The sequence below is a fragment of the Rhinopithecus roxellana genome, chromosome 2, assembly GCF_007565055.1.
Source record: "Rhinopithecus roxellana isolate Shanxi Qingling chromosome 2, ASM756505v1, whole genome shotgun sequence".
Taxonomy (NCBI): domain Eukaryota; kingdom Metazoa; phylum Chordata; class Mammalia; order Primates; family Cercopithecidae; genus Rhinopithecus; species Rhinopithecus roxellana.
Genome location: NC_044550.1, coordinates 59,458,937 through 59,471,311, shown reverse-complemented (window position 1 = coordinate 59,471,311; position 12,375 = coordinate 59,458,937). Strand labels below are relative to the sequence as shown.

The 12,375-nt window shown below is 42.9% G+C and overlaps 2 protein-coding genes across 2 annotated transcripts in view; one reads left to right on the top strand and one right to left on the bottom strand.

Annotated features, from left to right (window-relative positions):
- Window positions 1–12,375, top strand: part of RNF175 (ring finger protein 175) — a 50,448-nt gene that overhangs the window by 4,478 nt on the left and 33,595 nt on the right. The window contains exons 2-3 of the mRNA XM_030916635.1: window positions 4,077–4,114; window positions 7,043–7,224. Coding sequence (XP_030772495.1) covers window positions 7,060–7,224 — 165 coding nt within the window. The 5' untranslated portion in view covers window positions 4,077–4,114; window positions 7,043–7,059. The remainder of the gene's footprint in view (window positions 1–4,076; window positions 4,115–7,042; window positions 7,225–12,375) is intronic.
- The window catches only part of TLR2 (toll like receptor 2), a 66,974-nt gene continuing 59,712 nt past the window's right edge, over window positions 5,114–12,375 (bottom strand). The window contains exon 5 of the transcript XR_004053210.1: window positions 5,114–6,880. The gene's annotated coding sequence lies outside the window, so the exon portion shown is untranslated. The remainder of the gene's footprint in view (window positions 6,881–12,375) is intronic.

Sequence of the window (12,375 nt, the reverse complement as noted above, 5' to 3'; positions counted from 1 at the left end):
AGTAAATATGAATCTGTGTTATCATTTTATAGCTTACAGATTCTTTTATGTAGATATGCAAAAATATGGGTCTTTTTCATCCATCGGGCTGAGTACTTGGTGAGTATTTCATTTTTAAAACAGGTATCTTTCAGTCCTTGGAAATTTTCTTGTATAATTTATTTTATATTTCCTGCATCTGTTATCTTCCTCTGGTTCTAGAACTCTTGTTTTTTTGGACATGAGGAGATTTCCTGGCCCAATTCTCTGATATTCTTATATTTTCTCTTCTGTTTTCCATCTCTTTGAGTTTTTTTTTTAATTATTTCTGAGTTCTTCAATTTATCTTCAATTCTTCATTTGATTTTTTATTTCTGTCTTCCTATTTTTAATTTCTAAGAGCTTTCAGTTGTTTTTCTATATTCTTTAAAGCACAGTGTTCTTGTCATCATGGGTGCAGAACTCTTTCCTGTCTCAAACGTCTTGTGATGTTTGATTGTTCACTTGTATCTAAGGTGAGACAGTACAGCACTGTTAAGTTATTGCTAGCAGGGAAAGCTTGTTGACAGGCAGTCTTCAGTGGAGGGTGACCTGGCTGGGCCTTTTCATAGGGAGAACAAGGACTGTCCATATTTATAGGTCTGTTCTCTTGGCTTAGATTGATTCATTCTGTGTATAAGGGGCATGTCTGGCTACCAGCTAAGTGGGCAAGCCCATGTCTAACATGCCTGGGCCAAGAGCACAAATGGAGGCCCTCATGCCACATGCCTAAGTATTATCAACTGATCTGCTCTCACAGCCCTGCCTGCAGGTCCACCTGTGGCCCGTGTAGCCACATTCTCCCTACCTGTACTGCTGGCTGCAGGCTTGAGTGGTAACAAGGATCTGCTGGGACAGGGAAGATGGAAGTTTCAGTGTACCTGTACTAGTTTCCTAGGGCTACTATAACAACAAAAAATGTATTATCTCACAATTCTGGAGGCCAGGAGTTCAAAATCTAGGTGTCAACAGGGTCATGCTCCCTCCAAAGACTGTAGGGGAGACTTCTTACTTGCCACTTCCAGTCTCCAGTGACTCCAGGTGTTCCTGGCTTGTGGCTGCATCACTCCAGTCCCTGCTTCTGTCTTCACATGGCCATCTACTCTGCCTTGCTACTCTGTGTTGCTGGATGTCAAATCTTCCACTCCTTTCTCTTGTAAGGACACTAGTCATTGGATTTAGGACCTGCCCTAAATCCAGATGATCTCATTCTGAGGTCCTCAATTACATCTGCAAATATCCTATTGCCAAATAAGATCACATTCACAGGTACTGGGGGTTAGAACTCAAACTATATCTTTTGGGAGGACACAATTCAACCCACTACAGTGCCTAAACCAGGGATGCGGACTGACCTCACTGACTCCCAAGGAAGCTGTGGTAGATAGGATCTCCCACCACACACCTCACTTTTCAGACTTGGGATTTCCAAGCAGTTCCAAGCTGCTCCCAGACTACCTCACTACAGTTAATTGAGAAGCCTCGTCAGCCAAGATCCCACTTAGATGGTGTGGGATGGCCAAATTTCAAAACTTTATCTCCAGTTTCCCAGAGCACAGGCTATTCTTTTTCTTCTCCCCAACCTGCCAGTCCCCTGGGGGTGTCAGCCCTATATCATCTCTTTCCAATTAAGGTCTACTCACTCAGTCAATTACCAGACTTTCAAAATATTTTCTTAAGAGACAGAAAAGACACTGGGCACAGTGGCTCATGCCTGTAATCCCAGCACTTTGAGAGGCCAAGGCAGGCGGATCACCTGAGGTCAGGAGTTCGAGACCAGCCTGGCCGACATGGTGAAACCCCATCTCTACTAAAAATAGAAAGATTTAGCCGGACATGCTGTTGGGTGCCCGTAGTCCCAGCTACTCAAGAGGCTAAGGCAGGAGAATCGCTTGAACCCGGGAGGCAGAGGTTGCAGTGAGCTGAGATCACACCATTGCACTCTAGCCTGGAGTCTAGTCTTGCACTCAAGCAAGACTCCACCTCGAAAAGAAAAAAAAGAGAGAGAAGATAAAAACACAGTTATTTTGTGTTTTAGGGTTTGAGATGTCTGGGGTCCCCTAAAGCAAGGAGGGCCCCTGCAGCGTGATCTAGAGTTGATGCTGCCAGGGAGGATGGTGCTAGGACTCTCTAGACTCAGATGAGGGCTGCCGGTGTCCTCTGCTCTCCCTCCACATGCCTGGTGCCTCTCTGCCGGTGCCTCTCTGCCGGTGCCTCTGGTTTAACCACTAGTATTCTGCTAGTGCGGGGGCCTCCAAACCTTAAACTGACTTTCAGTGAACCTTCTTTTACTAATCCCAGTTGCATCCCCCACTTCTAGACACCCCAGGACCCTGCAGTCCACAGCCCTCCTGAGGGTATTTGCACACACATTCTGCTCTGCACTGCCCACATGCTGGTGGGCTTTGGTGTCTTTTGCCCTATGGTGTCCCAGTGTCCCTTTCTGCTGGCCCATCTACTGGTAGTTTCAGAATTGGCTGCTCTGGACTCCTCTAATTCTCTTTGGACTTGGAGGCTTATGTCCTTTTGCTATTGTTCTAGTGGTGTTTGGGGAGGGAGAGGAGGTAAGTGCACTTTTTTTGTTTACCGTGTTTCAATAGAAGACCTCATTTTTACTTTTTTTTTTTTTAACACAGTTATTACTAGTGAGTTTGAACACCTTTCCATAAATTGGTCATTTGTATATCTCAATTCATGAATTTCTCATTCATGTACTTTGCCCTGTTGGACAATCTGTCTCTTTTTGATTAAATTATAAAAGCCCTTTTTACATAGCTTATTAGCTTTTTGCCCCTCACATATGTTGTGCTTTCCCCAGTTCAATTTGTCTTTCAAATATTGAGGACTATAATGCATTTTATTTTAAATGTCCTCAAAATCTGTCATTTTTTAAACTTTATAATTTCTGGGCTCTACATTATACTTAAAAATGCCTTTTCTGCTGCAGAATTATAAACATGTTTACCCATGTTTTCTTCTAGTACTTTTAAGATTTTCTTTCTCACATTTAAGAGAGAACAAGGCTTTGGATGAAATAGAAAAGTATAAGTTTAGGCAGTATTTGCACAATGCCAGGACCTTTCTGGGTGATGCCAGGAAAGAAGAAGGGGATGGCACAGGGGATAATACTGGCAACTTCTCAATGGCTCCCTGTCCCCAGGTGATCCCACCAGATGGGTCCCTAATATTCAAATGGAGGTCACAACAGCTGGGCTCAAGTGTTGAGTTCCAAGAATGAAGCAAGCCTCAGGTAATCAAGCTGCGTGAATCTCCTCCTTTCTTCCACAGGTCCCTTTCTGCTAAGTTCTACTTTGGGGGCAAAAACATTGGCTGTCTGCTCTTCTGTGCTCTCCATCAAAGTTACACAATTATGTCTTTCCAATGATTGACCTTAAAGGTTTCAAATGACCAAATGTAGTGGGTTAGCAATAATCTAGAAAAGGTAGTCCATAGGTGGACTCTGTAGGTCATCCAAAATGCACAGTTCTGGAGATGATCTCTGTGCTTTCCAGCTCAATTTGTAAGGGCACAAGCCCAGATTACTCCCTTTCCTGGGGTCAGTAATGATGCCTTCGTAACAGAAAAATGCAAGAATGCTCCAAATCAGCGGAGCCTCTGGTCAGCTCTGTCTCTGAAACTTTTAACTTGGAAATGATATTTACTCACTGAGATTGGAGATATTTACTCACTGCAATCGTTTAAGATATCAGCAAAACAGACGTTTTTTAGGGATGCTCAGACTAACACTTCATATCCTAGAAGCCAGAGTAGCATGGCCTATTGGGAGACCATTCTCTGTAACTTTGACTGATTTGCCAAAACAGAACCATTGAAATGGAGCCTCATCTGATTCCAGGAACAGGATCAAATATTTAATAATAGTAACCTGATTATTCTTTTTTTGTTTGTTTGTTTCGTGTTGTTTTAGCCCAAATTATTCAAATACCATGTGACGCTGTTATTTTTCATGGTCTGGGTTTCAACATGGTCTTGGTTTTAACAGAAAAACCAAGAAAACAAGGATGTTTTTTGATAAGGGCCCTTTTTGTGTTTTTCAGATCTCTCATACAAAGCTTTCTGCAGAAGATGCGTGGAAGTAAGTAATTAGTATTTTTTAAGAGTTGTTTTGCTAAAAATTAGATTTTTATGCTAACAGTTGAGAAATTGAATGAAGTCATAATTTTATTTGTAACTTTTCCAGGATAGAGAAGATGGGGTAGGATACACAAATACTATAGACCATAACACATGGATTTCATCTGTTTTCTACAGCATGATCCATAGGAAAAGATCATGCAGTCCCACAAAGCTGGATTAATACATCCTTCAAAATATGGCTGTGTCAAGTTACTATTTATTTTAGGCACAAGATACACTGGTTTTGTTCCTACACCATTGCCCCTGTGTTCTGGTACATACTGTAGGGCCATTGAGCCCTGTGAGCGCCACATGAAGTGAAATAAGAATGAAAAGCTCTTCCCTTTTTGCATTACAGGAGTCAATTTTGGATGCATTCCTCCTCAAAAAAGAAAATACTACATTTGTACACCAATATATACTTTTCAGAGTACTTCAACATAGGCTAACCAATTTGAGATGCATTTTAATAATAGATTAATCTGATATAATAGATTAATAATCTCATAAAGCATATTTTGTATCTATGCAAGTCCTATTTTAGACTGATGATGAAGTCACTCATTTATCTATATGCCCTAAGTTCAAAGTCTGTTAATTATATAGAATATTAAAAAGCTATTTTAGATTTGGAGCTGTATAAACCACAACTAAGCACTTGTACTTTTTCATTTTTCTTCCCATTTCTTCAGGGGAACAAGTTTGGTTTTTTTCTTTTCTTTTTTTTTTTTTTTTTGAGACGGAGTCTCGCTCTGTCACCCAGGTTGGAGTGCAGTGGCCGGATCTCAGCTCACTGCAAGCTCCGCCTCCCGGGTTTATGCCATTCTCCTGCCTCAGCCTCCCGGGTAGCTGGGACTACAGGCGCCCGCCACCTCGCCCGGCTAGTTTTTGTATTTTTTTTTTTAATAGAGACGGGGTTTCACCATGTTAGCCAGGATGGTCTCGATCTCCTGACCTCGTGATCCACCCGTCTCGGCCTCCCAAAGTGCTGGGATTACAGGCTTGAGCCACCGTGCCCGGCCAAGTTTGGTTTTTTGTTTGTTTGTTTAAATGAGCTTCTAGAAATCATTCTTGTCTCCTGAGCTCAGCTTCCAATAGAGAGACTAAGAGCCATGTAATTTTATTCAAGTTGCTTACCCGATATGGATTTCAGCTTCGTCATTTGATAAATGAAGGAGATTCATTCCATCTATGGTAACTTCCAGCACTGACATTCTGAGAATCCCTCTCTAAGAAACTGAACTTCAGCAGGAGTGTTTACTGGGCTCTGTGGGCTGATTTCCACACCTTTTCCAGCAGGGGGCACCCTTGGGATTTGGATGAGACCCTTTTCTGAGGCATTCACTGCTCTTTGGAGTAGCTGTAGAAATGCTGGCAGAGGGAGAGAACCCAACCCGCATACCCATCAAGTGCCTTTAAAAGGTCACTATCTCATGGCACAGACTGTTACCCTGCGGTGTTTTCTGGGTGGTACACTAGCTAACTGCATACTGTAACCAGATGTAAGTGGAAACTTTAAGAGATTTTGTGACTGATGGTGCCACACTAGGGATGAAAGATAATGATAACCAGTATTCAGAAAGTAACTGACAGCTTTCATAATTTTTCCCCATGTTCACGCATCTTGACCCTGGGCCTCTTTCTCTTCCTCTAGGCTTGTGGTTCTCAATCTTGGCTGCCCCTTAAAATCACATGGGATGCCTGAAAAATTCCTGATGTCACATTCCATCCTGCAAATCTGTATTAATTTGCTAGGAATACCATAACAAAATACCACAGAATAGGTGGCTTAAAAATCAGAAATTTATTTTCTCGCAGTTCTGAAGGCTGAAAGTCCAAGATTAAAGTGCTGGCAGGTTTGGTTTGGTATGTTGAAGTACAGGGGACCAGGACATCAGTGTATGAATTTCGAGAGGGTGCAGTTCAGCCCCCTAACACCCAGAAATCGTCATCTAATTGATCTGGATATGGGGGGTTAAGGTTTTTTTTAAAGCTTCCCAGTGATTCCTAACTTACAGACAAGGTCAAGAACCACTGCTCTAGGTTCTCATCGAGGCTACTCCAGAACGTTAAACCAGGTGACAAAGTATTTTGTTGATTTTCTCTACAATTGTGCAAAACTAAGCATCCAACTAAAACGGTAACGTTCAGCCATCACAGGAATGTTTGTGCGTGTCTAAGATAATACTTAAGCCTATTCTTTCTCTATATAATAGTTCTGTAACAATTTATACAACTCATTCAGAAGCTTTCCATTGCCCCGTGGATAATATTCTCTCCTCTGGCATAAGCACCATCTGCAGGGTATCCTTTTACTTGAAATAGTAGCAAATGATTTAAAATTACCAACACTGGACTGTTTTTGACTTTCAAAAATTGACGTTTCATATGATGCAGCTCAATAATTATTCCTCATGTAGATACAAATAAAATAACATGTGCTTTACAGTCTTACAACAACCTTGTCAGTTACAGAAGGATGGTTATTTGAAATTTGCAAATGAGGAAACTGAGGCTCAGAGAGAATAAATGACTTCCCCAAGGTTGTGAGGCAATGAAGTGGCAGATCAGGGACTGGAACCCAGGTCTTCCTGGGGCTCATTAGATTTTTTAGCCCCATCACTTAACTTAAAAGACAAGGCTGAGGCCAACCACATGGGAAAGCAAAGGAACTGGTTTTGCTAAGAGAGTCAGGCTCCTCCTCCCAGCTGCTCCTTCTCCAGATCTAGGGAAAGGGAAGAAACCAAGAAAAACTTTACAATCAAAACTTACCAACCTTTACATTTGAAATCCCCTGTTGCTTTTTGTGAGCCAAACCTGTTTTTTTTTGTTTGTTTGTTTGTTTGTTTGTTTGTTTCGTTTTGTTTTTTTTGGCTAAATGCACAAGGTTGAGGGCTTTTTCAGATGACCTCATTTGCCAGTTCCAGCCTGCAGCAGGAGAGGATGTACAAGATGCACCGGGGCCACGAATCCATGCACGTGGAAATGATCTTGATCTTCCTCTGCATTCTGGTCATTGCCCAGATAGTGCTGGTTCAGTGGAGACAGAGGCATGGTCGATCCTACAATGTGAGTCACCCCCGTAGCTGCTGGGAGCCTGCTCCAGCTTGTATCAGCTTGACTGTTTTTTTCCAGGACACATTCTCCCTTGGTTACCACTTTGAAGGAACTGCCTTGGTTTAAGTCAGCGGTTCTCAACCAACTGCAGTTTCACTCCCAGGAGACATTTGGCAATGTCTGGAATCATTTTTGACTGTCAAGACTTGTGGGGGGTGTAGATGGGGAGGGAAGTTGCTACTGGCACCGGTGGATAGAGGCCAGGGATACTGGTAAACATCCTCCAATGCACAACAGCTCCCTACAACAAAAATTATCTGGCCTAAAATGTCAGTGTTGCCAAGACTGAGAAATCCTAGTGTTTAAGTAAACCAGTTTTCCTTTCATGCATGAACAACTTCTGCCAATAGTTCAGGAAAAGAAGGATTAGGAATAGCCAAAAGAAATGGTTTAGGCTGTCTGCTATGGTTTTAATGTATCCCCCAAAGTTCTTGTGTTGGAGATGCAATCCCCAACGCAACAGTGCTGGGAGGTGGGGCCTAATAAGAGGTGATTTGGCCATAAGGTCTCTGCCCTTGTGAATAGATTAATGCCATTAATTTTGTGGGAGTGGGTTTATTATAAAAATATGAATGTGGGCCCATTTTCTCTCTCAATTTCTCCTGCCCTCTCACCTTCTGCTGTGAGATGACACAGCAAGAAGGCCCTTGCAAGATACAAACCCCTCTGTCTTGTACTTTCCACCCTCCAGACCATGAGGCAATACGTTGCTGTTCATTATAAATTACCCAGTCTGTAGTATTCTGTTATAGCAGCACAAAACAGACTAAGAAAATTGGTACCAAGAAGTGGGTCTGTTACTATAACAAATGACTGAAAATGGGGAAGCAGCTTTGGAACTGTGTAATTGGGCAGAGGCTGGAAGAGTTTGAAGGAACAAGCTAGAAACAGCTGGTCTTGCTGTAACAATGGAGTATGAAAGACGAGTCTGGTTAGGGCTCAGAGAAAGAAAATAACTATAGATAAAGGCTGAAACTTTTTAGAGATTACTTAAGTGGTCATAGTCAGAATATTAGTGAAAATATGAACAGTAAAAGCCATTCTCCTGAGGTCTCAGACAGAAATGAGGAACAAGGTATCGGAAACTGAAGTAATGGCCATCCTCATTATAAAGTCACAAAGAACTTGGCTTAACTGTGTCCATGCTGGAGGGCTTTATGGAAGGCAGATTTAAGAGCAATGAACCAGGATAGCTGGTGAAAGAAATTTCTGAGCAATATATTGAAGGACCTACATGGCTTCTTTTAACTGCATATAGTAAAATGAAAGAAGAGATAAATGATTTAAAGATGGAATTTATAAGTAAAAGAGAAGCAATATAAAATTTGCAAAATTCACAGCCTGGCTACGTAAAGAATAAAAAGGTTTGCAAGGGTGCAGCCAAGTGACCCTTTGATAAAGGGGATTAACACAGCCAGAAGGAAGCCAGGTGCAAGTAATCAAGACAACAGGAAAATGACCCTGAAGGCATTTCAGTGACCTTCAAGGCTGCCTGTCTCATCACAGGCCCAGGGCTCCAGGAAAGCAGAATGGTTTGGGGTGACTCCCCAGTGTACTCTACACAGGACCAGTGAGCAGAGCCACCTCAGGACTCTGCTCCTTGAATTCCAGCATCGTTCTCCTTGGCTGCTTCAGCTGTGGCTCCAGGGAGCCCAGGTGCAGCTCAGCCTGCTGCTCTGGAAAGTACCAGCTATAAACTTTGGTGGTGCTACTTCTGTAGGCACATGCTGTGAGGCCATGGCAGCCTCCACTTAGATTTCAAAGGATGTTGCAGACAACTAGAGGGCCTAGGCAAAGATTTGTCTTGGGGTAGAGCTGCCACAGAGAGCACCTAGGAGGACAATGCCCAGCAGAAGTGTGGAGTCACAGCCATAGCAGAGAGTCCTCACTAGGCCTAGGGGAGTCCTTCAGGGTGGGGATGCCCCCAAGTCCTAGAACTATACAACTACCAGGCATGCAACTCCAGCCCAGGAGAGCTATGGGCATGCAGCATGCAACTCGAGCCTAGGAGATATGGACATCAGATTCCAACCTGTGAGAATTGTGTGGGCTAAGCCTAGCAAAGCCATGGGGGCAAGGCTGTTCCTGAGGCCTCAGGGTTCCAAACCCTACATCAGTATGCCCAGAAAGTAGGACATGGAGTCAAAGAAGATTAACCTCAAGTCTTAGGATTTAGTATTGTTTACCTCGTCGAGTTTTAGACTTGTTTGGGGCCTGTTACTCCTTTCATCTTGCCTATTTCTCCCTTTTGGAATGGGAATGTCTATCCTCTGCCTGACCTAGCATTGTATTTTGGAAGAAGAGAACTTGTTAATTTCATAGGCTCACAGCTAGAGGGGAATTTGCCTCAGGATGAATTATGCCTTGAGTCTCACCCATATCTGATTTAGATGAGACCCTAGACTTTCACCAGAACAAGTTAAGAATTTGGGGCAAATGGGATGGAATGAATATATTTTATGTGTGAGAAAAACATGAATTTGGAGCCAGAGCAGAATGCTGTGGTTCGAGTGTCCCCCAAAGTTCATGTGTTGGAAACATAATACTCAGTGCAACAGTGTTGGGAGGTGGGGCCTAATGAGAAGGAATTAGGTCATGAGGGCTCTGCCTTCATGAATGGACTAATGCCTTTATTGCAGGAGTAGGTTCCTTATAAAAGGATAAGTTCAGCCACCTTTTCTCTCTCTCGCTTTCTCTGGCCCTCTTGTCTTACGCCATAAGATGATGCAGCAAGATGGCCCTCACCAGATGCCAGCCATTCAATCTTGGACTTCTGAGCCCCCAGAACTGTGAGAAATAAATTTCTTTTCGTTGTAAATTGCCCAATCTGTCATATTCTAGTATAGCAGCACAAAATGGACTAAGACACTCTAATGTTGTTTCATTAGTAGTAAACTATCTTGGCATTAATGGTTTGCATATCCATGGAAATGTGTTCATGCACACACTGCATTGACCTCAGCAACATGGAGCCAGATTTCATTTTCACAGACCAATCTCATTCAAGCATGTTCACCACCAGGGCCTGAGAGTCATGCTGTGGGCCTTGTTGGGCCTGAGACCTTGCCATCGCAATGTTTACAGCAGTAGTTCTCAATGGTTAGAGCAGGGTGCATCAGAATCATCTAGAGAGCTTGTTAAATCAAGTTCCCAGGTCCTGTCCATAGAGTTTCTGATTCAATAGTGACCCAAGAATTTGCTTGTCTAACAAGTTCCCTCATGGTGCTGGTAATGTTGAGGCTGCCAGTCCTGGAACCACACTTTAAAATCCTCTGGTTTAGATTCAAACATGGACTAAATGGAGAAGTGTTGCAAATGGAGAAGGTCCTCAGTTAACATTCTACATGGTTCTGGGTCTTGGAATGGCCATTATAGAGTCTGACGGACTCAACTTGCCTGCAACACATGAAGTGTTGACTTAGACCAATATATTATTTTATTATTACCTGTCATAGAATTTATTTCCTATATAGTACAGGATCTAAAGGAATTCTTTTGTGTTCTGTATTATATTTAAGTTTAGGTAATTTTGAACATTTTCTTTAGAAAGGGGAATCTCATTTTATTGTTTTAAAGCAAATGTATCCATTTCCTGCCATGTCTCCGCTGTCTTATCAATTATAATAAACACCCTTTATATTGCACTTGGATAATGTTTTTAAGTGAATGAAACTAGAATCAAACCTCACTAGTACTTCACTCATATCAAAGAAAAGCTATTTAAATATATCTTCACTATGGTTTCCTTATCTGCAAAATGGAAGTAGCTAAGATAAAATTTCTAGAGTCCTCATGTAGGAAGAAACCTGGATTCATAAGGAATCAGTTCTTAGCCTTATTCATTCTTTCTTTATAATTAATCATTATCTCTGGGTTGATGTGGGAAAAAAATGTTCTTTTTTCATAGTAACACAGGTGTGGATTTTGCATAAGAAACCCCCGACTTTGAAAGGAAACAATGCTCCAGGAGCTCTTGACTCGCACTGTGTCGCACCACTCCTGCAACATTTTCATTTTATGATTTTTTTTTCTTTGAGTTGGAGTTTTGCTCTTGTTGCCCAGGCTGGAGTGCAATGGTGCGATCTTGGCTCACTGCAACCTCCGCCTCCTGGGTTCAAGTGATTCTCCAGCCTCAGCCTCCCAAGTAGTTGGGATTACAGGTGCCCGCCATCACATCTGGCTAATTTTTGTATTTTTGTGTAGAGCTGGGGTTTCACCATGTTGGCCAGGCTGTTCTCAAACTCCTAACCTCAGGTGATCCACCCGCCTCAGCCTCCCAAAGTGCTGGGATTACAGGTATGAGCCACTGCACCTGGCCAGATTTGATGATTTTTGAGGTGGCATATGCACAAAGACCATCCTTGTCCTGTATTGAAGCACTTTGGCTCTACCTGGCCAAAGACAGACCTGCTTATGCCTCAGAATCCCCTTTAAGGACTTGTGGCCATGGAAGGGTCTGACCGTAGATGACTCAGCTACATTGGACTAGGTGGACACCCTGGACCCTGACCTCTGTTGGTTAGCTGGAGTCATCTGAGTTGTTTCCTGTTGCTAACTGCACAAGCTGTGCTACCTGCAATGCCTCTCCAGGGACTTGCTTTTGACTGCCACCTCCCCTTGATTCCTTTAGTCACCCCACTTTTGCTCTCTAAGGTTGCTATTTCTGTGTCCCTCTGTCACACAGCTTCTATGTTTTATGGCTACCCAGTAGGGCTCTGTAGTCCTAAGGATCACGTTGGAGGTGACCAGGTGCCTGTGATCATGCCTCTCATGATGATAATGATCATGGTGATCCTGTCTAGCACTTTGACAAAGCCAGGAGCCTGCATAAAGTCGCCCCCACCATAGTCAAGGACAGATTCAGGTCTCATGGTGCCTTGAGACTGCTGAGTTAACTCATAGACTTGATTGGTCTCTGAAATATATTCTACGTCTTTGCTCATCAATCCGTCTAATTATTGGTATCATCCCAAAGGAACAGGTTGAGTAGCCCCATTCCCTGCATGTCTCTATTGAGGGGCTACTCAATCTGTGACTCAGGATGAGAGGCCAGGCTTTCCCATGCTGTAGCCTTGACTTTGCCCCATGCTTTGCATCCCTTCT